At 36.9% G+C, this 25,608-nt stretch overlaps 1 protein-coding gene across 1 annotated transcript in view; it reads left to right on the plus strand.

The window, feature by feature from the left end:
* The window catches only part of RUNX1T1 (RUNX1 partner transcriptional co-repressor 1), a 129,599-nt gene that overhangs the window by 83,829 nt on the left and 20,162 nt on the right, over positions 1-25,608 (plus strand). Inside the window, 3 exon segments of the mRNA XM_029222674.1 lie at positions 12,998-13,248; positions 17,557-17,642; positions 18,183-18,384. Of these exon segments, the coding sequence (XP_029078507.1) occupies positions 12,998-13,248; positions 17,557-17,642; positions 18,183-18,384 (539 nt within the window).

Raw genomic sequence — 25,608 nt, forward strand, 5'->3', positions numbered from 1 at the left:
ATTCTGTGAGAATTTGGTAATTCTCACAATATTTCAGACTTCTTCATTATTATATTTGTTATGGTAATCTGTGGTCAGTAATCTTTAATGTTAACCATTGTAATTGTTTCGGCATTTTTTACAAATAAAGTATTTTTTAAATTAAGGTATATACATTTTTTTTAAGACATAGTGCTACTGCACACTTAAGAGACTACAGTATAGTGTAAACATAACTTTTATATGCACAGGGAAACCAAAAAAAATTGTGTGACTGGCTTTATTGTGATATTTGCTTTACTATGGTGGTCTGCAACTGAACATACATTATCTCCAAGGGTATCCCTGTATTAAAATTATCATTTACTATGTAATTCATCCCAACCACATATTTTACCCTTCAGTGTTAGGAAATTTGTTATTCTAAGTTTTCTCAAAATATGATGGTTTTGAAATCTGGCCTAAGCACAATGCAGTAGCTATTTAATTTGGGTTTTATATGAACTAAGAGAAAACTTCTGGGAAGCTAGATGGACTGAGTGAAGATAAGAGTTAAGTAATAGAACTTGTAGATGACATTTTTGCTGAAAAATTTTATCAGTCAATATTCATTCTGTCAGGTACTCTGCTCTAATAACTGAGAATTCTAAGAAATGTAAAATAAAACCCCTTCTCCATTAAACCTTACAAATTAGTTGTTGAATAAGGCATACACATGAAACTTCCAATGTACCTTACTAAAATAATTTTCCTGAATACCTCAGCCTCATATATAAATATTTTCTAATCCAGGAATATAAAGTCTTATGAGCATCTTGCATAGTATTTGTAAAATATGGAGAATCTTAAAATGAAACTATATTCGGAAACTTATTTGTCATATGCTTTGTTTCCTTTTTCTACTTATCCATTCACTCTTTGTGCATTTTATCAGGGAAGCGTAGACCAGCCTTTGAGAGGTTAACAACCTGGCACAGATTCCTAGGAGCTTATGATCCTTGGAGCTGCTCAGAGACATCTATCTGTGACCAACTTAGCTACCCTTAAATGTATAGTTGCTTTGCAAATCAGAATGTTATTAAAAGCCAGCCAGTTTACATGCAGTTATGACATAATCCTCTGTGAAGCAGTTTTTATGCTACAATCTCTGGAATTTTTCTCCTCTTGACATAGGATCTCTTAATAGTTTAAAATGCCTAAAGCAAAAGATTAAACGTTAGTTTAGTTCTGATGCACTGTAGACCCACCTCCATACATGACCTACCAACAGTGCTACTTCCTTATTTTCACAAGTTGTATTTCCATAATCATATTTAAGCATTTAGTCCTTTAGCTTTTAAAGGCAGCTGCTTAATCCAGGTGTCTGATTGGTGTGTCCACATGATACTAAAAACCAAGAAGCAGCCCAAAGATAGATGATTCACATGTGTATTCCTGTCTGATCCTAACCATTTACCCTGCAGGGAATCAGTACTACCTGCTGGTATTGAGATGTTTCAGCTCCATTTTTCCAAGATAGTGTGGTAAAGGAAATTAAGGAGAGACTAGATGGAAAATTGGGAAGAAGAACATTTATTTGGGTGGAGGAGAGGATAACAGGGAAAAGTTTAGATAGTTGTGATAAATGTAAAGGTAATCCTGTAGGCAAAATTGGAAATGGACACAATCTATTCTAGAAACTCTAACTGCTAAGTAACCGTAACAGGCAGAATGAAAACTTGCTTTATTCACTTCTCTATATTCCCAGCACTTCCTCCACTGGTTCTTTCCCAGTGTTTTATATGTGAATATACTGTGACTTTAGACCTCCCTTGAACAGTGCTGAGGTAAGCCCTTGGCAATGTGCTAACATTGATATGGAAACTTCATATAAATTCCACAGAAAATCAGCATTTTTGTTTTGATGATCTGTAGCTGTGTGTGCATGCATGTTTGCATTCAGTCAGGTAGAACTTTCTTAAAAGAGCCTTCAGTGTTCTTCCTCTGGTTATCCATAGACAGTTGCTGGAGTCAGAATTCACACAGTTGCTCTTTGGGTGGAACATTCTTTTTCAAGTGGAACCCTGAAGTGTGCGTTATAATGGAAAGATGACAAATGGATTTCCTTAGAGTTAGGAGGAAGGGTAATGAGAATATGTTGTGTAAATACATTTGTATCTTGTGGGAATTTGATCAGAGCCAAGAAAATATGGGCCTCTACTATTTCTTTGCATGTATTTTCTTCATCTTGTTTGCATGTGCATTTTCCTCTTCTCTGGTTATTTATCTGTATATCCAGATCTACTATATGAAATTTTATAGAGTATGGAGCTGTTTGACAGCAGAGCTTTTTTTTGTTGTTTTACTGAATGTTTTGTTGGTGCATATGGTCTGACATGGATGAGCAGCCACGGTGAGATTTTGGAGTCTATTAAACTGGCTCATTAAAAAGATCAATCTGTTTCTGTAATAACACTGGGAACCATCAGTCACTAAAAGAGGGAAAAACTGACACCTGAGGAGAAAACACATTTTGATAATTTGTTCATGACATGTCACGAACAAAAGAGCGCTCTATATTTTGTTTACAACTTTCGGGCTTAAATTCTGTGATGATTGCTGATTTAATCTACTAAACAGTCCTCACGTATTTCAGGGATGGGTTTTGGCAAATGTAACTTCTCATCTTTAAATGTGATTGTCACTGGTTATATTTTTTCTTTTTTTAAGCATTACTTTTATTTACAGAGAAATGAATACTCTGGGGAAGTCTATGATTTTTTTTTTTTTTTCCTGTATGGAACAGTAAAATTTATTCTACTTCTTTTTAAAAATAGATCTAGGGTGAGTCCCTGAAAAACTATACTAGATTTGTAGGTCTGTGGTAGAATAACTTAGAACCCAAATTAGAAAAGAGACAATCTTCATTTAAAAATCATGCTATTTTTCTTCCTAAAATATTAGAGAAAGTTAATAGAAAGTTCTGATTTCTATTCTTTGTTCATATGTAAAAGTTTATTGTTTATCTTGCCATTTTGTGATGGGAAAAGCTGAGGAAGGGAATACAAACCTTTTTTGGAGCTGATTAAATGAAGAGACCACTTTCAAACAGAGACTAGAAGTTGACAGTCCTCTTTAAAACTGCTCACCATGATGGTCATGAAAACACAGTTTCAAATGGAGCGAGGAGGGAAAGAGCAGTTAGACAAAGGCTGCATTTTTTTGAGAGTACAAAAATAGTTAAAAATTACTATGTTTAAAAGGATACATTTTTTTTTTGTTAATTATCATTTGATGTCTTTTCTCACAGCTTTGATGTTGCAGCCTTTGTTATATTTGTCTTTAACATTGTGCTCTCACCTGTCATGCCGATTTTCTGACTCAGAATCTTCCTGGCTTAAATCAAATCGAATGGTCATTGGTTTTGTATGGATAACACTGTCTCCACTGCCTTCCTCCCCATTTCAAGTGATTTATGTTAAATATTAATCCCCTTCATCTATCTATCTCTATATCTGTATATTTATATATAATCATTTTAATGTAATTATGCTTTAAATTACTCTTAGTTTAACACATCTTGGTTTTTATTATGAAGGCCACATGGTTGCATTAATATGTATTTCCTGCACCCCCAATTATTAAACATTATTTTCTAAAAAGATTTTCTTGAGCTTTAGAAGTATGTAGTTTGTTAGCTGGGGGCAATCTTATAGATTTACAAGGCCAATCCTTTTTTTTTTTTTTTAAACATCTTTATTGGGGTATAATTGCTTTACAATGGTGTGTTAGTTTCTGCTTTATAACAAAGTGAATCAGTTATACATATACATATGTTCCCATATGTCTTCCCTCTTGCGTCTCCCTCCCTCCCACTCTCCCTATCCCACCCCTCCAGGCTGTCACAAAGCACCGAGCTAATATCCCTGTGCCTTGCGGCTGCTTCCCCCTAGCTATCTACCTTACTACGTTTGTTAGTGTGTATATGTCCATGACTCTCTCTCGCCCTGTCAAAGCTCACCCTTCCCCCTCCCCATATCCTCAAGTCCGTTCTCCAGAGGGCCAATCCTTTATCTTGAGAAAACTAAGGATGAAAGAACTTGCTTAAAGTTACAGAGCTTCTTAGTGGAGAAGTTTACCTACCTGAAATCTTCCAGTTGCACAAAATATGATTTAATGTGCAGAATGTAAACAAGGAAAGCTTAACTAAGAATTGTGTCTTTTTCCCTCCTTACTTTCCCTCATTTATTTTTTCTCTGTAATTGCTCATGTGGGCAAATGCAACAGTATAATATTCTGAGGTTTTATAAATTTTTATACTGATAGAGGATTCACAGTAAGCCAGATTTCCTGGCCTAATGAGTAAACTAGAAAACACTGAATGTTGGAGGGTCATAAGGCAGTCATTTTGAAACCGTGTTGGTTGAATGTATAAGATTTGTCAGCAAAGCACACACCAGCGGAACCTATTAAATCCATTTTCCCTTTTCTGCAAAATGAATGAGATTTCAATATTTTTGTCTTTCTAAAGAGAAAAGATAGGTGCACTTTATAAGGAATTGTAGGGACTTCCCTGGCAGTCCAGTGGTTAAGACTCAGCACTTCCGATGCAGGGGGTGCGGGTTCAGTCCCCGATCGGGGAACTACAATCCCTCATGTCGCGCAGCACGGCCAAAAGAAAAAAGAAAAGTTATAAGGAATGGTAGAATTAATTGACTATGCAAATAAGAATTAAATTTTTATTATCTGCCGCATTCAGTTTTCTGTGAAAAAATATGAGGGATTTATACTATATTCACACATTCTTGTTTTGTGTTGCATTTTTTAATGCATTCATCGGTTTCAAGAAGAGAGTAATCATCCCTGTAGAAACGATTTTTTCTTTTTTGTATTAGTCATATCAATTGTGGAAGCTTCTAATGAAATTGCATTAAGTTGCATTTACATGATGAGAAAGATTGTGTGGCTGTAGAGAACATTTTGGTCTCCATACTCCAGCCTCAGCGTAAACTTGCTAGCCTTATTTTTGCTGCTGTCCTAGGCTCTGGCTCTGCTGAACATTGTTCATGCCTTAGTCTGTATTCTGACTGATGGTTTCTGTTCTTTGCCCCAGTTCTTGTATATAATAATTCTATTCATACTTGGCAAGCTAACTCAAGACAGGTTCTACTATTTGAATGAAGGCTTCCCAATCATGAATATTATAATAATGGTTACTATTTACTGAGCACTTAAGATGTGCCAGGCCCATGCTAAATAATTTACATATGAACACACAGCACTTATTTCCTGACAGTCCTATTGCATGGGTTCAGGCTGGCTGGATAATATGTCTGAGGTCACATGGCTTGTAAGAGGCACTGATGGGATTCTAAACCCTAGGTTCTCTGACTTGAATGCCCGCACCCTTATAACTGTGTTTGTAATACCCCAGCCTCTGAACGCCTCAGCTTGAAAAATAAGTGCTTTGGTTAAGTTGTTGAATGCCAAATATGTGTTAGGCTCTTTATGTAGCGTCTCTCATATAGTCCTCTCAGTAGCTCTGAAATAATTGTCCCTATTCTGTGACTCATAGAGATTAAGCCTCCTCAGTTCATATGGCCAGCAAATAGCAGAGCCAAAATTTGAAGCCAACTCCATAGCCCCTGCTCTTTCAAATGTAGTGATCTTTTCTCCTTCTGATCGCCCATACCACTTTTTACTCTTTTTATGGTAGCTGCTGAGTTCAGGTCCTGCGTAGCAGTATAGAAGTCTTGTACCACTAATTAAACTGGGTTTATGGTAAAAAATTTCTTGCTAGCACACTTTCAAAAAGCATTTAAGTCTACTACTAAACCATAATCTTAAGGGAGGGTGTTGGGGATCATGTCTTGCTTACTTTTGTATGTCCAGTAAAGCTCAGGATAGTGCATGATACACATACCGGCTATCTAAAACAAAACAAAGCAAAACACCACAAAACAACAACAACAAAACACTAGTTGAACAAATAAATAATCAAAATTAAACTTAATACAGTCGTTTTTAGTAGTATAGCAAATTGCCCTCTCCCCTAAGAGTTTTTTTGCTTTCTTGTTTACTTTCTTTCTATCATTTTAAAAAGTGTGTCTCTGAAACACCTACAGCCATGAAAGCAGCCAGGAACAAAGTGCCATCATTGATTCACTAAAAAGAAAAAATTAGAGGGCTCCAGTTGAAATGTGTAGATGACAGGTTAGAATAAGAAAGCATAGTTCCACAGGCTAGAAAGCCCAGAGATAAACCCACACACATGTGGTCACCTTATCTTTGACAAAGGAGGCAAGAATATACAATGGAGAAAAGACAGCCTCTTCAATAAGTGGTGCTGGGGAAACTGGACAGCTACATGTAAAAGAATGAAATTAGAACACTTCCTAACACCGTACACAAAAATAAACTCAAAATGGATTAAAGACCTAAATGTAAGGCCAGACACTATAAAACTCTTAGAGGAAAACATAGGCAGAACACTCTATGACATAAATCATAGCAAAATCCTTTTTGACTCACCTCCTAGAGAAATGGAAATAAAAACAAAAATAAACAAATGGGACGTAATGAAACTTAAAAGCTTTTGCACAGCAAAGGAAACCATAAACAAAATGAAAAGACAACCCTCAGAATATGAGAAGATATTTGCAAATGAAGCAACTGACAAAAGATTAATCTCCAAAATTTACAAGCAGCCCATGAGCTCAATATCCAAAAAACAAACAATCCAAAAATGGGCCCAAAAATAGAACTACCGTATGACCCAGCAATCCCACTACTGGGCATATACCCTGAGAAAACCATAATTCAAAAAGATACATGTACCACAATGTTCACTGCAGCACTATTTACAATAGCCAGGACATGGAAGCAACCTAAGTGTCCATCGACAGATGAATGGATAAAGAAGATGTGGCACATATATACAATGGAATATTACTCAGCCATAAAAAGAAACGAAATTGAGTTATTTGTAGTGAGGTGGCTGGACCTAGAGTCTGTCATACAGAGTGAAGTAAGTCAGAAAGAGAAAAACAAATACCGTATGCTAACGCATATATATGGAATCTAGAAAAATGGTACTGATGAACTTAGTGGCAGGGCAGGAGTAAATACGCAGATGTAGAGAATGGACTTGAGGACAAGGGGAAGAAGAGGCTGGGATGTAGTAAGAGAGTAACATTGACATACGTACACTACCAAATGTAAAGCAGATAGCTAGTGGAAAGCTGCTGCATAGCACAGGGAGATCAGCTCGGTGCTTTGTGACCACCTAGAGGGGTGGGATAAGAACAGTGGGAGGGAGGCTCAAGGGGGGGAATATGGGGATATATGTATGCATATAGCTGATTTACTTTGTTGTACAGCAGAAACTAACACAACATTGTAAAGCAATTATACTCCAATAAAGACGTATTTAAAAAAAACAAAAAAAACCAATGTGGTTCCAGACAGCAGGAGCAGTAGCAACTGAATACTTCAGCAGTGGTCAGAAATTAGTGAAGACAAGGGGACAGCCGCTCCCAGGCAGTCTGACTGTTCAGCAGATGGAGAGCTCCAGGGACATGTGACTGAAAGTTTCCACCTTCTCTTTGGGGGAGGGAAGTCTCTGGGAACCCACATATTGTAATCCTTAAGGGCCCAGGTATCTTGTTTTTGTCTGGAGGGGCCAACATCTACCTGCATCTATCTTTTTTACTCCAGAAGGTGTTAGCCCGCCTCTTAGGAAGTTATCTCCTAGGTTGTGGTTTAGCAATAGAGAGATGGAAGGCACTTCTTTCCATGTGGCCCAGTAGTGTTGGTCCTGTGTCACTCAGTGCTTTGTTTTTCACCATCTGAACATCCCACTTCCTGCAGGGTGATATTTCTGCAAACATAGAAATCACTGCAGGTTGTCCATGAAGAATCAGGTTTGATTTTCTTTTTAAGGAAGCAGGGGAATTTGTAATGTATTTTGTTTCAGATACATTATTCAATACCAATATAGGGTGTTATATAAAATTCTTATCTAAACTCAACCTATTTCCTAAAAATTCCTGAAGAGACCTTTTACTGAGTTGTGTTTTGAAAATATGATGCCCTAAATGACCACTCCCCCGCCCTTTAATTCAGTGTCTAGTCTTTCTGTGGAAGCCTTAACAAACTGCATGTGTTAGAAAAGGGAAGGAAGCTTTGCTTAAGATTAAGTTATTAATGTCTTTGGGCTTTACTTTAACAGAACTGTCACCTCCTGAGATTTAGATATATGCTTCTTTCTAAAATAAAAAGTAAAAAATTGTTTGTTTTTTTAAAGACTCAGCCAGTGTCTCAGCCCTGGTTCTGGCTGAGATACCTGCAGAGTAAGACAAGGGCTTGATAAGGCCAAGATAATGTGTCCTGGGGTAGGGCAGAAGGACCTATGCCAGAGAAGCTTATGAGACCATCAGCAGGACTTTTTTTTGGAGAAGAAAGTTATAGAGTGACTTCCAAGTTTCTATTTTGGTGGCTAAGTAAAAGGTGGCATCATTGACTGGTGGAGGAAGTACCAGAGAAAGACGAGGTCAGTTTAGACATGTGCCGTTTGAAATACATGTGGTCAGTTGGAGAAGTCAGCACCTAAGGCATGTATTTGTTTGTAACAGGACTAATATCAGAATTTTTAAGTTTCTTCCTTGCCATCCTCAGGTTTATTATGCTATACCAATTTGCCTTTCCCTAGAACAATCTTTTAGTGCTGTTTTCCGCACTTAAAAAACATTTGAATCTAGAAAAAAACTTATGTCTGTTCCTGTCATGTAAGAAATTGATTGGTCCCTTTATTCTAGTTATTGCCATGATCTTAATAATTTCTTTCTTCATTCTTCCCCATTTTCATGTTACTAAGGAATTGTCAGTGCATACTAGCCTATTATGACATTTAAAATATTTTATATAGAGGAAAGTTTTTTTAAAAGTTTGTTTTCTTTCTCAAGTAAGTCAGTTTACAGCCTCTGTTTTGAGGAGCTGAGAGAGAACAGCCTGAAGTGGGGTAAGGTGTAAATTAGGTTGTCTCTTAAGTGTTTTGTTTTTTTTTTTTCTTAAACAGGTATTGTTTCGTATCAGTTTCATTTTACTGGGCAGGAAACTGAAGCCAGGTTATCTCAGGGTCACATAGCTGAGTCCTGAGCAGTCTTCTACTCTTAGGACATCAGACCCTGAGAGAGAAGTGATTGGGATCTAATTGTTGAAGTAGTTAGGTTATATTGAGGAACATTTCTCCTGGAAGGGAGATAGAATATAAAAAACAAACCAAAAAATGCCTTCTAGAAACCCATGAGACATGACAGACTTCCCACTAGAATTTGAGTTATTTTGAGAATATGCTAGTATGGGACAATGAAAAGTATTCGTTAGTTTTGCCTAATACATTGTGAGAAGGTAAGAAACATTCAGATTTGGAATTTGCCCCCAAGCAAATGAGGTTTTAGATAGTTTTAGGCATTTCTAAGAAGCAGACAAACAAATAGCAATTAAGTTGTTTTGGTTAGCTTTCTGGACATACATCCTTTGAATAGGGTTGGCTTTATAGGTAGACTTGAGTGGTTGGAGGAAGCACAGGGAGACTTCTCATAACTATTTATGTGGGCCGTTTGAATGCTTTGCTGCTGAAATATACCTACCTCTGTGAGGTGATGAGCTTTATTGTTTCAATAGCTGCAAGAGTGATAAGACCCAGAATAGGGACTGTCACTGCAAGGACATGATAGAAATGAGAGGACAGACTCAGGAGCTAGCCCTGCTTCTTAGGACATTACTGTCCTTGCTTTAGGAGGGAAAAAAGCTTCAATACAGGCTCATTGAAGTAATAGCACTGATCAGAGGGTTGATCTGACAGCAAAGATAAATAACGTATCTAACTACTTTGAAAATAGTAAGAATTCTTCCAGTGTTGAATGTTCTTGTTATCTTTGAACAAGGAGACACAAAACCAGTAAGTTGAGTTGGTTTGACACAATTGGATCAAAGATGTTTTGATATTTAGAAATGTTTTGATGTTTATATATTTAGGCTGCTATAAGGTATTTAGAGAATATTTTTTATTTTTGCACAAAAAAAGTTATACTCCACTTATAATTATTATAAAATATTGGCTATATCCCCTGTGCTGTACAAATGACATTTAGAAATAAATATAGAATAACTGAATTGCAGAGTTTTCAAACTAGAAGGGACCTCAGAAATTATCCTAGTCCAGTGGTTTTCAAACTTGATTTTAGCAGCTTTTTCCTTCAGAAATGAAACCTTAGGTGGAACCTCAACTTTTAAAATAGATAAGAATGATAAGTGGGTTCCTCTGGCCCTTTAAATCTTGATTGTTTGGGGTAAAAGCTCTTTATTGCCTGCAGAATCCCTAAGCACCTCAAGTGGCACAGTTTGAAAACCACTGATCTAGTCCAACCCTTTCATTTTACAGATGAGCAAACTGAGGTCCAGAGAGGTTAAGTGACATGCCCAAGGTCACACAGCTAGTCGTGGAAGAGCCAGGACTAAATCTCAGGTCTCTTGATTCCCAGTCCAGTGCTCTTTCCACTACACCACACTGCCAGTAAGGTAGGTGCTGTGTTGACATTATATTCATAGCTACTAATAGTCTTCAGTATTTTCCAACTGATTTATGCTGGAAATGTTTATGCATTGAATGTTGAAGTGTATTATTCAGAAATGTGTAGGATATGGAAATACAGATTAGAATCACATAAATATCCTCTTCGAAGATATATATCTAGAATGTTTCCATTCACTTTTAAAAATTATTTTGAAGCAGTGCATTGTAACGTTTGAGACATTTTAGTCTGGTCAATGATCAATATGTACGGAGTCAGAATATTTTACTGTAGATACTTTGACAGGAGCAGCATTGAGACTTCTGTTTGACACTCCCATGGGGACCATGCCCTGCTGGCATTTCCAGTGTTGGACAGTCACCTGGCTCCAGAACATCTTTCACCAGCATGTATTGGGCATATATTCATTTCCCATTGAACTCTGCAGTTTCCCTCAGTTCTTAGTGTGCCTGTACTTTCTATCTCTAACTTCTCTGTCCTTTATAATCTGATGTGTGCAAATTGTCACTGGGGTTCTACCCTAAAGGGACATAAAGGGCGATTCATTGTAGAATCCTCTAGCCCCTAAATGATCTCTGTTGTCAAGTCAGTTTCCATTCACATCCCTCCAGTTTTATCAGACAAAGACTATCCCTGGGCACTAGGAAAGTGGGAAAAGTGTCTAAAGTATCTAAACCTAACCAACCTAAAATCAAAAAAAGGTGTGCAGATGTAAATTCCCTGGCAGTCCAGTGGTTAGGCACTGCCATGGCCTGTGTTCAGTCCCTGGTCGGGGAGCTAAGATCCCACAAGCCGCACGGCAAGGCCAAAAAAAAGGCACTCAGAAATCTGTAGCTACTGTGATTTGGTAGAATTCTTATGGGGAAATTTCCCAGGGAAAATAGATGCTGCCACTGGTCTAAGGATAGAGAGCTGGTCTTGTGAGGAGAGCCAGCTACTAGGTAAAAAATTAGTTTGGGAGCTGTGCTTGCAGTCAAAGTGGAGGTGATGCATTCCTATCTTACAGACTACACTGAGTTCATCTCTTAGAGATACGTTCAGTCAGAAAATATTTCTTTAACCCTACTTCTGTTTGAGAATCTAGGAGCAGTTAACAGGTCTCATTTATAGAATGTGTTCCTTCTGAAAGACAAGTACAGTTTTGTGTATCACATGATGAAATGCAGTCAGGGTGTGCCTGCCCTGCCCTAAGATCTCATGACTTCAGACAGGTCACTTGTGGTCTCTGGGCATGTGTTTCCTCAACTTTAAAAGAAAGGGGTTTGCCTCAATCTTTCTTCTAATCCCAGCTGGCTCTGTATGACTGCTGATTGAGTATCTTGGTAGCCCAAGGTAATGTCAGTCCCAGACATTATGTTGTTTTATTGCATTAATTAAGTTAATTAATTCAGTTTGATCAGTGCTTTGTAATAGAACTTTCTGACATCATGGAAATGATCTGTATCTGTGCTGTCCAGTACCATAGCCACTAGCCACAGGTGGCGATTACACTTGCAATGTGGCTATTGCTACCGAAGAACTGGATTTTAAACTTTATTTAATGTTAATTCACTTTTTAAAATAAATTTATTTATTTATTCGTTTAAGTTTTGGTTGCATTGGGTCTTCGTTGCTATGTGCGGGCTTTCTCTAGTTGAGGCAAGCGGGGTTTACTCTTCGTTGCGGTGCGTGGGCTTCTCATTGCAGTGGCTTCTCTTGTTGCGGAGCGTGGGCTTTAGGTGCGTGGGCTTCAGTAGTTGTGGCGCGCGGGCTCAGTAGTTGTGGCTCGCGGGCTCTAGAGCACAGGCTCAGTATCTGTGGCGCACGGGCTTAGTTGCTCCGCAGCATGTGGGATCTTCCCGGACCAGGGCTCGAACCCGTGTCCCCTGCATTGGCAGGCGGATTCTTAACCACTGCGCCACCAGGGAATCCCTGTTAATTCACTTTTAATTTAAGCAGCCACATGTGGCTACTGTATTGAACAACACAGCTCATAGATGTCCTCTGACATGGAAGTCAGACATAGCTTGGATCGGTGCAATAGGTATACCTGAAGAATTCACCAAAAGAGTGACGCTGTTGTACCTTGATGAATCTTCACCAAATACAGTTGATCCAAGGGTAATTTGTTAGAAATCAAGTGTTCGCTTTTGAGTGAAAATGTTATCTGCAGAGTGGAGATCAGGCTTCCTCTTATTTGTGACCGAACCACATGAACTTCAACTGAAAGATGTTTGCTAATTTGATGAGAAGTGGAACATTTTCTCCTGTGCAGTCATGTGATCATTTAGGCCTCAGCATGGGTTTTAGTGAATTCCCACAGGTCTAGGAAGCTGAGTTTAGAAAGTTTCTGGCCAGTAAAAGAATTTTGTTTACTGTTTATATTACAAGTTCAAATGTGAGTGTCCAAACTATGCTGGTTTCTGAGTACATTATGAAACAAACTCTTTTTCTTCCTCCCTCAGAACCAAAGAAAATGGCTTTGACAGAGAGCCTTTGCACTCAGAACATCCAAGCAAGCGACCATGCACTATTAGCCCAGGCCAGCGGTACAGTCCAAATAATGGCTTATCCTACCAGCCCAATGGCCTGCCTCACCCCACCCCTCCTCCACCTCAGCATTACCGTTTGGATGATATGGCCATTGCCCACCACTACAGGGACTCCTATCGACACCCCAGCCACAGGGACCTCAGGGACAGAAACAGACCTATGGGTAAGACTGAAGGATCTCTTCACTTCTTTTGGGACTGTATGCTTCAAGACTTGCATCATTACTTCTCAGCTAAACTCGAGGCTTGATATCTGTGATGGGGTAAAAATTCCCTTTCTTTATGTAGTGTCTCCTTTATGAGAAAACTTTGTTGGTATTACTGTGTCCTTTAACAGCTGTGCTTTCTCTCTCTTAATTACTTACGTTCTTTGTGACAGCAGGTTATTATTTGGGGGGGGGCATCTAAATACAACCTCCTGAACTGTATTAACATACGCAAAACAAGTTTTTAATTTTTTTTTTAATATGAGGGATTTCGTATGTAGTTAGTCTGCCACAAGTATTTTTAAAAAATCAGTTTATTTCATTCTATCTTTTATTTCAGATAGTCTCAAAGTTCATTTGGAGTTTTCCAGTCTCTGTGATAGTCTGTATTTGAAAAATACAATATGGTATTATTATGTCTGTGGTTTAAGTCAACAGATGTTCTTTGAGGAATGATTTAGTACTTTTTTTTGTTTTCCAACTTAGAAGTGTCAGTGATTCAATTTAGTGTTGACAATTTAGTGTCAAAGATCAGAATACCAAAGAAGGGAATGAGTTTGGGTAAATACGTGTTCTCTTTGCCTGTGTTCATTCCTTCTTTGCATAAAACTGTTGGAAGTGAAGCATTTAGGAGACACTGTCTTCTAAAGAACAGGTGCTCACCATGAAAAATGAGAAGGAAGACGAATAGGTAAGTTTTGATACATGATCAGTGTTTGAGGTGATAGCATTAGAGTACTGTTCCTGTTCCTGGGGCTTCTTGAATTCTTGATTTTTCGCAAGTCAGTCTAGTGATAAACTGAGAGCAATAGTCAGCCCTCTCTCTAGTCTTTTTCTGTCCCCTGAATCCATGCTGTCCAGCAGCAGGACTGCCTTTACCTCTTAGCTGGTTGCTGACAAACTTCCCTGACATGGGACGGTTTGGTGGGCAAGATACTGGAAGCAGCACAGGACGAAGTCCAAGTAGAAAAGCAGAACACAGAGCTGAAGGCGCAGAACTTGGGAAGCAAGGCAAGTTCCCTGCCTGAGTAGTAGGACAACGTTTTTTTTAGCCACAGGCAGAGAGCGTGTGGTGAGCAGAGGTTTATGTTAGACTTCTAACTAGGTTAGTAGGACATAGGGGCTTCCATATGTAGGGTCTTTTGCTTGAAAACACAACCCTTCAAATGTTTAGAAAGCAGAAAGGGAGAGTCAGGTTGAGGGGAGGGGCGATGGAGGCCCTGGATGTGAGATAGTAAAATAGTAGTTTCACTTCCCCACAACATCATTTCTACATTTATATAGTGTGTCAGACAAATGGCTAAGCATATAATTTGTTCTTTCTTAATAACCAATCTGTCTAATGTTCTCTCAGGTACCATTTCGAAGAGCTCTCAAAAATGGTTATGTTATTTCTCAGTCTGGACTGATATTTTGACCCTGAAATCAAATGCGATAACAACTCCCTTCAAAGCAAAAGCCTTGCCATTTATTTATGACTAATGCCCTCAAACCATGATTGCTTATTTTCAAATAGAAGTGGAGTTACCAGGTCATTGTAAGACCAACTCAAGATACCCCACTTTGTAAGTGCCAGGAAATGGCCTATTTCTTAGGCAGCAGATTCTATTTTATGAAATATTAGTTCCAGTACACTACAGAGTAATCAACAAGGAACTAATTATGCTTATATTCAATGATTATGTTTTCATCTAGTAATATAAAATATTCCTTTATGGGTTATATCTGTACCCACTGGTTTTATGTGATTTTTTTTATCAGACCATGTTCCTTACCTTTTAATTATATTAGCTTATAAAACTAATAGTGGTAATCTTTATAAATATACACAACTACTTAACCGTCCCTGAAGTCTGGCATAGTTTAGTATGTGTTAAAGTAAAGTAAAACCTTGACGTATGAGTAACAAATCATGGTGTTACATCAGGCTGCCATTTTGAGAATATAAAAATGGTCATAAATGTATACTCAGTCTGGTACGATTTATAAATGTCTGTCATATGTAGAGACATATTTGCAGAGATGTGTACTCACTAGAATCTTTTAATAAACTAATTTTACAGGCAGCATTAGTTTATAAATAAACTTAGAGTTTCAGCCTAGTTAGGAATTGGGTAAGACTCAACATTAGTGTCAGATTGCCCACGAATGAAAATGTGTTTTAATGAGTCTGAACTGCTTTCCCCTAGTACATCCCTCTGGTATTATGGATATAAATAAAAATTGTGTGGTGATGAATATTTAAGTATCTGAAATAGACAAATTAATAAATGTAAAAATTTGAGTTGTTTTATTTTTTCTTTTTAAAGATTTGGCTGTATCCAACAAATGACCTTCAGAGTTCAAAAGCAGCAAACATATGAGACCTGTATTTTTTCACCAAGTACTTGGGCTCAAACATGTTTCTAATGTACTTATTATTTTTCTATTGTTGTTAAGTGAGATGATGCTTAGCACTGTTCCACAAATGCTGTTATCCCATTAGCCACAGACATCCTATTGCTCGTTAATATTATTCCCAGTGGTAGAGCTCATGTCACTATTGATTTAATCTGCTGAAGTTTTGAAACTTTTAAGACTTCTGAAGTTCTTGGTCTTTATATAGGCCAATATAGTAAGAAGCCTCCATCATGAATCTTAACACCGCATTTATATCTTTATCACTCTCCAGTTGTTTTCTGTGATGACTCATTTCAATGGTAGTGCTTTTTCCCTAAAACACAGGCAAAAAATAAGTCAACAAAAATAACATGTTTGCAAACATTTCAACTTGAAATTGTCACAACAGAGAAATAACTAAATATTACTCTTCTCCAATGTCTTTTCTATTATGCAAATTATTAAAGCTTATTTGCAATTTTACTTTTTTACCAATAGGTGGCATTGACAATTTTAGCTTTAAAAATGTATTTCAGAATATATTCTAATTGGAGAGGAATGGTGCAGTGTTTTTTATTTAGCTTTTAATTTAGTCTGAGAAAGCTGACATGTATGTGCTCACTTCCATCAGCTATAAATTAAATTGTATTTTCATGGTTGGCTGAAAAAAGTCATATGACTCATTATCTTTATTTCCCTAAATCAGCTAAAAGGGGATTTCTAACCACTCAGATTTCACAAAAAGTGGAATGCAGTGTCTCATAACTTTTATTGTCATTTAACTCCTACATAACTCCCTCAGAAAAAGAGCCTAGGTGTCTATAGAAGCCTAAACCATGTCAAACTTAATTTGCTATTCAGAGTAACAGTGAGAACTGGCAACTAAAATGAATAGTTTTAATTGTTTAAAATGGAAAATCTTGCCATAGCCTAGTGCCTTTCCTTGATAGTAGAACATGAGGTGTTTTACACAATTTGTCAGAAGAGCCACACGTTTCTAGGTATCTCTGATTAGACCCTTTCTTTCACCCTGTCCCTTTAGGAAGACACATTAATTTTTTATTTTGATAAGCATCCTGGCTAATTGCTCATGTTCGTTACTATTGTTCTCACTTGGTAAGTGTTTCCTTATTACCTTTTCATGGTAGCATCTTAACTGTGATGCTAAAGAGCATTAATATTTATGTTGTGGACTACAAATTAGGATTTTTAATTTCTTAGCTTGGATTTATGGTATTTGTCCAAAATTATATCTGGTATGTTGATTTTGTTTTCATAGAGGATGTCCAATTTATTTTTATTTTTTACTTTTTGATAAATTGAATGAGTATATTTTGCTTTTATGTTATGCAGGCCCTCTCTTCATGGCCTAATTTTATCATGAAGGTGTATGTAATAGGATTGTGTTCATTTATACTATGCTGAAATGTGGAATAGTTTTACCGTGCTTGTTTTAGAAAAGCATATCCCTATTCATGTAAAACAAATTATGCCTACTTCGTTTTTAATTCAGGAAAGCCACACTTTGAAACCACTTAATGTATACTTGTGGTTTCTTGTATTTATTAAGATTCAGGATATATTTATATTTTCACTTCGGGAACATTATATGGATAACTGGCTCAGGGCTTGGTATCTCTTCATGTGTAAAAGAAATGGTTCTGACCAGATGACCTCTAAAATTCCTTCTAGTTTTCTAACATTTTATCATTCTATGAGAGACCCATGAGGTAATTCTGAATCTGAATATGACTCATGCCTCCGTTCAAAAATCGAATATATTTTCACATCCTTTAGTTTGCCCACATAGTCTTTGCTAAGTGCCTATGCGCATATGGATTATGTCCTTAATGTTTTAGGGTGATTCAACCTTCTTCGTATTTATAGGGTTGCATGGCACACGTCAAGAAGAAATGATTGATCACAGACTGACAGACAGAGAATGGGCAGAGGAATGGAAACATCTTGACCATGTAAGATGTTGGTAATCATTTCAAAAAATGTTTTGAAAACAGCTGGAGTGAGGTGACATGATAAAAGTGTGGGGATGCTTTGAAGGTATTTTCTGCCATCCTTGAAAAAGTAATAAATGAGAATGTTTAAAGTAGAATATAGGATTTGATTTCTAAATTGATATCAAGGCCACTTATATAAGAGAAGTGTTTAGATCATGGAAAGGATTCCCTAAAGCCAGATCAGTGGGCTGCTGTTTTATTTGTAGAGAGTTATTTATTTTATCCAGTAATGGGATTAGTATTTGGAAAGATGGGTTTACTTCAGCTGAAATATCCCTGTCATGCCTCCCACATTTTATTCTCATTCCTATTGAGTTAACTCATCTATTGGATCTCTGTGTCAAATCTAACCTTTGAAAATATTAGACAGAAGCCTTCAGAATAAAATAGCATTCTTCATTGTCCTAAAATAGTTTGTTTCACTACCCACCAAAGTCTATGAGTTGTGGTGATTGATAATATATCCTTCCTTTCTCCCCCTGCCCATTTCTTCCATAGCTGTTAAACTGCATAATGGACATGGTAGAAAAAACAAGGCGATCTCTCACTGTACTAAGGCGATGTCAGGAAGCGGACCGGGAGGAATTGAATTACTGGATCCGGCGGTACAGCGATGCTGAGGACTTAAAAAAGGGCGGCAGCGGTAGCAGCAGCCACTCCAGGCAGCAGAGTCCTGTCAACCCAGACCCAGTGGCGTTAGGTATCTTTTCTTCAGATGGACGTATTGAACAGATACTTCTTATGCTATTAATGCCGATTTTATTTTTAACTCGTCTTTTCAAAAATAAAGGCTATACAGGGAATTGTAGAACAATAAACACTTTATATCCTCAGATATGTCTTGTCTGTTAGGCAGATTGGCATAGAAAGAGGCAGTTACAAAAATTAAACTCCTTTTCTAGGTTAATGTTTTGGGCTTATGACAAAGCTTCAAAGCTGGACCAGAATTTCACATGAATCACTAAAATGCGTGCTCCTTCATAAAATAGCTCTTTGGACCCTGTCTCCAACCTGCAAAGACAAAATCTCTGGGAGTGGGCTTGGAGCTTCTAGCAAGCTCTCCGGGGAATTCTGCTGCACCCTAGTGTTTGAGAGTAATTTATCTCAAAACGCTTCCAGGAAGAGACCTAAGGGCTCTATAGTTTGCCCACTGCCACTTGAAAATTAGTGATACAGATTTAGCTCTTCCATGACCTTAACTTAGATTGCTTAACTGTGATTTTATTAATTCTAGTAACTTACAGGACTATTAATATAGCAATGCTTTAGAAATTGAATGCGTACATGTAGCCGTATTTAGTATTGAGATTTGGGAATTGTTGGGGTTATAAATAGAATGTAATCCCAAGTATATGGAAAGAAAATTTGAACCTGAAATAATTTTTGAGTGGCCTGTGGACTTTTTCCTAAATTAATAATAAGCTACTGTCATTTACGTCCCTGGCCACTACTTGTATATACAGTCTGAGTCAACTTAATGGAGATGGATTTGTGTTGACCCCTGTTCTCTCATCTCATTTTTCTTATGTGCTTAGCCCCACACCTGCTACCTAGCTTAGGTTAGGGTACAGTCCATGCTGTAAAAACAAAACTAATTACCTGTGTGCAGATTAAGCTCGTGACTTTGGCCTCATTATCATCCATGGCTGATTATCAAATATTTAAAACTTGAAGTATATTATCTGGCTATTGATCACATTATCTTTTTTATTAAAATGATTCCTAGTCATTAAAATTTCCTTTGCACTTAGGTTCGTCGATTCCTGCTAATCCCTGAATGCTGAATGTCTATTGCCATAATAAGTATTAAATAAAGGAAGATTCCAGGTCATTTAATTTACCCAACAAACATTATTCTAAAGGATATTTTAAAGAGAAAAGTGTTGTTAGCTTATGTTAAGGCAAGCAGTGAAAATAGGTTTAAGTTTAATTTGAACCAAATTAAACCAAACTGTTTAGAATAGAATAAGCATCTTGCTTTTCACTTCTGTATTGTGAAACAAAATTGGCTAATAATAATAATAATAAAGAGAATATTTGTAATCATCCAATCTAGGCAAAAATTGAGAGCCTTAAATTAAACAAAACTTTGGGAGTAAAAATATCCATTTTAGCTGGCTCTATTGAACAAATTCATCGAGTCAGTGCTTATTTGTTGAACCTGGCTTACTGTGTGTCAGGCATCATGCTAGGCACTGTAATAAAGGAAAAATATTCTTAATTCCTTCCTTTGAGGAACTTTTAAGCTAGTGGAAGAGATAGGCAAGGAGATAGCTAGTGGTCATACCAGCAGGCCGCTCAATTCAGTCCTCTGCACTGACAGGATTAATATTATCTGCTGTCTATTGTAAAAGAAAAAATTCAGAAATGGATAGGATTTCAGACCTATGTGAATTATATTCAGCACACTGAACATAGGACCGTTATCATATAATCACCTATAGTCACGCATTCTAGTGATGCAAGTGTTCATCGTTCTCCAGGAAGCTAGGTTTAGTTTCCCTGTTATGTAATCAAAAGAATAAACTTGGTTTTAAAAACTCCTTAAGAGTACACAAATTACATTACTTTTAATGATGCTTAATGAATTCATATTTTTGGTAAAAGAGAGATCGCTTTGGTTTTAAGCTTTTATAGATTGTATTTTTCAAAGACTACAAGTAGTTCATTTCTTTGTTGGGACTCTGTTAAAACAGTCCTATTCTTTAGGGACACAGAACCCTAGATTGCGTTTTAAAGAAACTTACCACAGCCATAGGGAGAACCTGTCAAGAGCCACACAATATGCAAGTTTTAGCATCCAACAGTTATATTTCACTGGTGTCTTTTGCCAGTAGATTCCTGAAGTCTTCGAGTTCCATCCATCTTGTGAGCTGGGCTACGGCTATAAATAAGGCAGGTAGTTTGTAATCATGGGGCACAATCATTTACATTAAGTGCTTTCTGAGGTTTTCTCTTAGGCTTTGGAGTCGAATGTATTAGTGTGTGTAATTAAAGGATTAAGGATATTGACTGATAAATTTATGGATATGGATTTATGGATATAGGCATATGGATATGCCTAAGAGCTCCATATCCTATGATTATTCTGCATGTGTTTCCTTTAGCTGGATTCTCTTAATTCTTAAGCTGCTGTCTGGTCTCAAATGAGACCTTCAGAATAATGTTATAGAAGATATCTTTAGTTCAAAATATTGCCCTAGTCACATTCCTATCTTAGAAACAATGACAACATTTAGTCATACACTCATGTTTAGCATTTTAAATTGTATTTGGTGACTGTACAGAGAAAAATGTAACTTCCATAACTGTTGTGTTTGTTAAACTCATTCCCATTCTCGCTTTTGAAATACATCCATAGTATTAAGTCAGTTTGAGGGATTGGTAAGATAACATGATTAATCTATTACTAATTGAATTTGGGGAGCTCCCCCCAGATATTAAGTAAAGACTATTTTAAATGAGTAGCCTCTTAAACAGTTTTAAAGCTGAGTACACACTAAGTCCATGTTATTTCTACTCTTTAAGTCAAAAACAGGTTGTTATCTTGAAGGACTTTTGAAATAATACACTTTTCCTTGAAATAATAGATTTTAGTTATTTGTATTATTACTATAACTCACTTGCTTTCCAGGAAAAAACTCCAAATATCCAAGTCTTAAGAAAATTAGAAAACTATTTTTTTTAACAATTTTAAATTTTTTAAAACAATTTAAAAACTATTTTTTAAACCTTAGAAAGAGGTTTTTGTTTTAAATGAAATGATACATCAACTTGATCATTCACAGAAGGCTTAGAGTTTCATAAGTTTGTTGAATTAATACCACCTCCTGCCTCAAGTAATTGGTACAGAAATTAATATTTTAAAATTCCTTTGGCTGACAAGTTTTATCACTGTCACATGATTGAATTATAGAGTTTCCCATTAACTGTCTCAATGCTCAGGAAATCTAGCATGAAAGTTAAAGGCACAGGATTTGAGCAGATGTCTGGATCTGAATCCCTGGTTCTTCTTACTAGTTTTGTGACCTTTGGCAAGTAACTCTCTGCCTCAGTTTCTTCATCTGTTAAGTGGGGATGGTAACAATACATATTTCATAAGTGTTTCTGTATTAAATGAGTTAATAGTTATACAGCATATGGGACAGTGCCTGACACATAGTAGATGTGCTATAAGTAATAGCTATTATTATGATTTCTAACATGCAATCTCACAGTTTAGAGAGTAGCGAGCCATACATAAAATTAGTGTTATTGCTTGGCACACAAGTTTATGAAATTATAGTAGATTCTTAGATATTTTTTCATTCCAAAGGTATTTCCAAGCAGTAATGTTTAGGTGGCTAATTTATATAATAGGCACAGAAACAAGAAAAGGGGAATTCCATCTTAAATACAGTAAATCTGTTATACCTTTGGGACCCTAATTCATAATACAGGACTATAGAAAAATAGTTTACTCCCATCCAAAGGAATATATTTTTCTACTTCTATACTATCAGATTATAAAAACCACAAACAAGTTATTCAGAGTATATCTGCATATAAAAGTTTAGATTTTATGTACTTGTATTGATTCCTTTTAAATTACATCATGAAATTCATTTCAAGACGATGCATCTGAGCTCCTAATGTAAAGTGCCTACTGTATTTTAAAGAGTCTACTATATTTAGTATATTGGGTTAAAAAAGATGTGACTACTAGTTAAATATGTCCATCTTTGAAAAACAAGAAGAGATGGTTGCCTCCTACAGCATTAGGTATTTTTATTGTTAAAGATGAAAATCCTAATGTAGTTCTTGGCTTCTAGGTTGGGTTGGGCTTCTGAACATAAAGTTGAGATTTCTGGATTTATTATCCTTTAAAACAAAAATAAGTAACATTTCTAAAGATGAACTCATTTAACCCTTCCTTTCTTTTGATGGTTTTTGTAATAGATATTATCATGATCACAGCCTCATTCTGCCCACTACAGGATGAAGGCCATAACATAGGTGCTGCCAAGCTTTGAGCATTGCTGTCCTGGGTCATATGAGGTCACATTGGTTCTCCAAAGGCCATCAGCTCATCCCTTCATGTATATTGATGGCGGCCCTTGCTGTATCTAGTATCCAATGGTCTCCATCTGTCGTAAGTGTAGTGCATCTTCCATCTCTTCCATACATCATAGAGTGCTTTTTCTGTCTTTTCACATTTCTTAAAACATTTCCCCCACTTCGACTTGGTCTCATTCCATAGATGTATCTTCTGGGGGCTCCCCTCCTCCTCTTCTTTCATCCCCAAGCAGTTTGCATCCCAAAGTAAGCTAAACTTAATTTATAAGGTCTTTTCTATAATTTTTCTGTCTTTCAATAGTTACATATGTATACATTTCACATTTTAAACCATCTCGCACAGACTCTTCTGTTTTTGTTTCACCACTGCATTTTAGAACAACCATCTGTTTTACAGCAACTTATATTTTATAGGTGGTCAAGATTTAATGGTTAAAAATTAGCTTCTTCAGAATCTGAGCCTTAGAATGTTTTGCATAAGTTTGTCTAGATTCACCAATAATCTAAAATAAGAAAGTCTTAAGAGAGAAGTTGTCTCTTGTAATATTGATCAATTTCAGGATTTGTTTTGGCTTTTCACTTTTTTTTTTCTTTTCTTTTTTGCGGTAAGCGGGCCTCTCCCTGTTGTGGCCTCTCCCGTTGCGGAGCACAGGCTCCGGACGCGCAGGCTCAGCGGCCATGGCTCACGGGCTCAGCCGCTCCGTGGCATGTGGGATCTTCCCGGACCGGGGCACGAACCCGTGTCCCCTGCATCGGCAGGTGGACTCTCAACCACTGCGCCACCAGGGAAGCCCTGTTTTGGTTTTTTAAACTCAATTTTGCATATGTGGACTCTGTTATTGCTACTAGTTAATCAGAAGAGAAAATATTAAATTAATCATTCAGTTTCTGTAGCTATTAAAGTAGTATTTGTCAGTGAATCAAAATAGTTTCTGAGCAGTACCTCTACTGTCATCACTTCATTCTTTCTGTTGGTACACCTGATGCTTAGCTAGGACACAGTAACTTAGAACTGGAGGGGATATTGTAAAATAAGTATATATATATGTAAATAGGTGTATATTATATAAAAAATTTTATTTGCCTTTATATTCTGCAGCATTTTGAGAAAAAAAACAGTTTCTTTTATAAAGTAGGATAGGATTAAGAAAACTTTTGCTTGATTGTAGTTGGTACTTCTATCAGGGTTCTAGGTTAGGTGGAGTTTGACTCTATGCGAATAAGACAATGTATCATTGAGAATTCTAGGGAAATGTAGCCAAGAAGGTGAAATACAGCACAACTTTCCCGTATGGCATATGGATCCTCATGATCTATACAGACTGTATAGCACACGGGAAGGTGGGTGCACAGTTGACTCCAGTACGTTATCTCTCTTTGAGCAAATTTGGGGGCTATTCATTAGGTTTGAATAAAATTTATAAAAGTATCATCTAAGAAGTTTGAGGACTTCCCATCAAGGGTTCAGGCAATGAATTGCTAACTATAGACATAACTTCTCTCCCCAAGTGACATGTACTGAGTGAGTAAAAATTTACTGGTGTGTATTACTTAATCCAAACCTCTTCAATGGTTCTGTTTTGTCTAAAGTTTTGTGCCCTTTGGATGTCAGTGCTGGGTGAAAAAAGAAACTTTATGGTGTTCTTTTCACCTTAGTTTTTTTAAATAAGGAAATAAGTATACAGTTGGCCCTCCGTATCCGCAGGTTCCACATCCATGGATTCAACCTAGCACACATCAAAAGTATTTGGGAAAAAAAAATCCAGAAAGTTCCAAAAAGCAAAACTTGAATTTGCCACGTGCTGGCAGCTATTTACATAGCATTTACATTGTGTTATAAATTATAAGTAATCTAGATATGATTTAAAGTATAGGAAAGGATGTATGTAGCAAACAAATTAGCATCCAAAGCAAATACCATGCTTTTTTTTTGTTAATTAAAGTGTAGTTGATTTACAGTGTTGTTAATTTCTGTGGTACAGCACAGTGATTCAGTTATACATATATATACATTCTTTTAAAAATTCTTTTCCATTATGGTTTATCACAGGTTATTGAATAAAGTTCCCTGTGCTATACAGTAGGACCTTGTTGTTTATCCATTCTATATATAATAGTCTGCATCTGCTAACCCCAAGCTCCCAATTCATCCCTCCCCCACCCAACCTCTCCCTTGGCCACCACAAGTCTATTCTCTATGTCTGTGAGTCTGTTTCTGTTTCACTCCTGGGTATGTATCTGGATAAAACTGCAATTCAAAAAGATACATGCACCTCTATGTTCAGAGCAGCACTATTCACTATGCCATTTTATAGAAGGGACTTGAACATTCTCGGATCTTGGTCCCCTTCAGATACCAAAGGATGACTGTATATCCATTCTTACTGGGCAACCTGCTAAATAATAATGATGGGAGTAGCACTAACATCTAATCAGAGTTTAGGATGTGCCATGCCAAGCATGTAGTAGGAAGTACCTCGCTGAGTCCTCACAGCAGCAATCTCAAATGTTGTAGTATTGTCCCCACTTTACAGATGTGGTGACTGAGACATGGAGAAACTAACTTGCCCAGTGTCACAGGGAGAACAGGTGGCAAAGCCAAGATTCACCTTCTCTGGGCTTTAGAACTAACTCTTCTGCCTGTGCTGCCTAGGGCTGGTAATTAGTATTTGGATAACTTAACATCACTTTTCCTGTTCCCTATAATAATAATAGTCCATTAAAAAATAATTTTTATAAAGTTATAACTCTTTCCTTAACCCAATAAATGGAAAAATTTTTGTTTTCTTTTTTTTTTTTTTTGCTACTGTGGAGAAAGCATTTTTTTTGTCTTCAGACTTTACAAATCTATTCTTATCCAGTAAATTAT

Source organism: Monodon monoceros, unplaced genomic scaffold (genome assembly GCF_005190385.1).
Source record: "Monodon monoceros isolate NGI ecotype Baffin Bay Population unplaced genomic scaffold, NGI_Narwhal_1 Super_Scaffold_14, whole genome shotgun sequence".
Lineage (NCBI taxonomy): Eukaryota > Metazoa > Chordata > Mammalia > Artiodactyla > Monodontidae > Monodon > Monodon monoceros.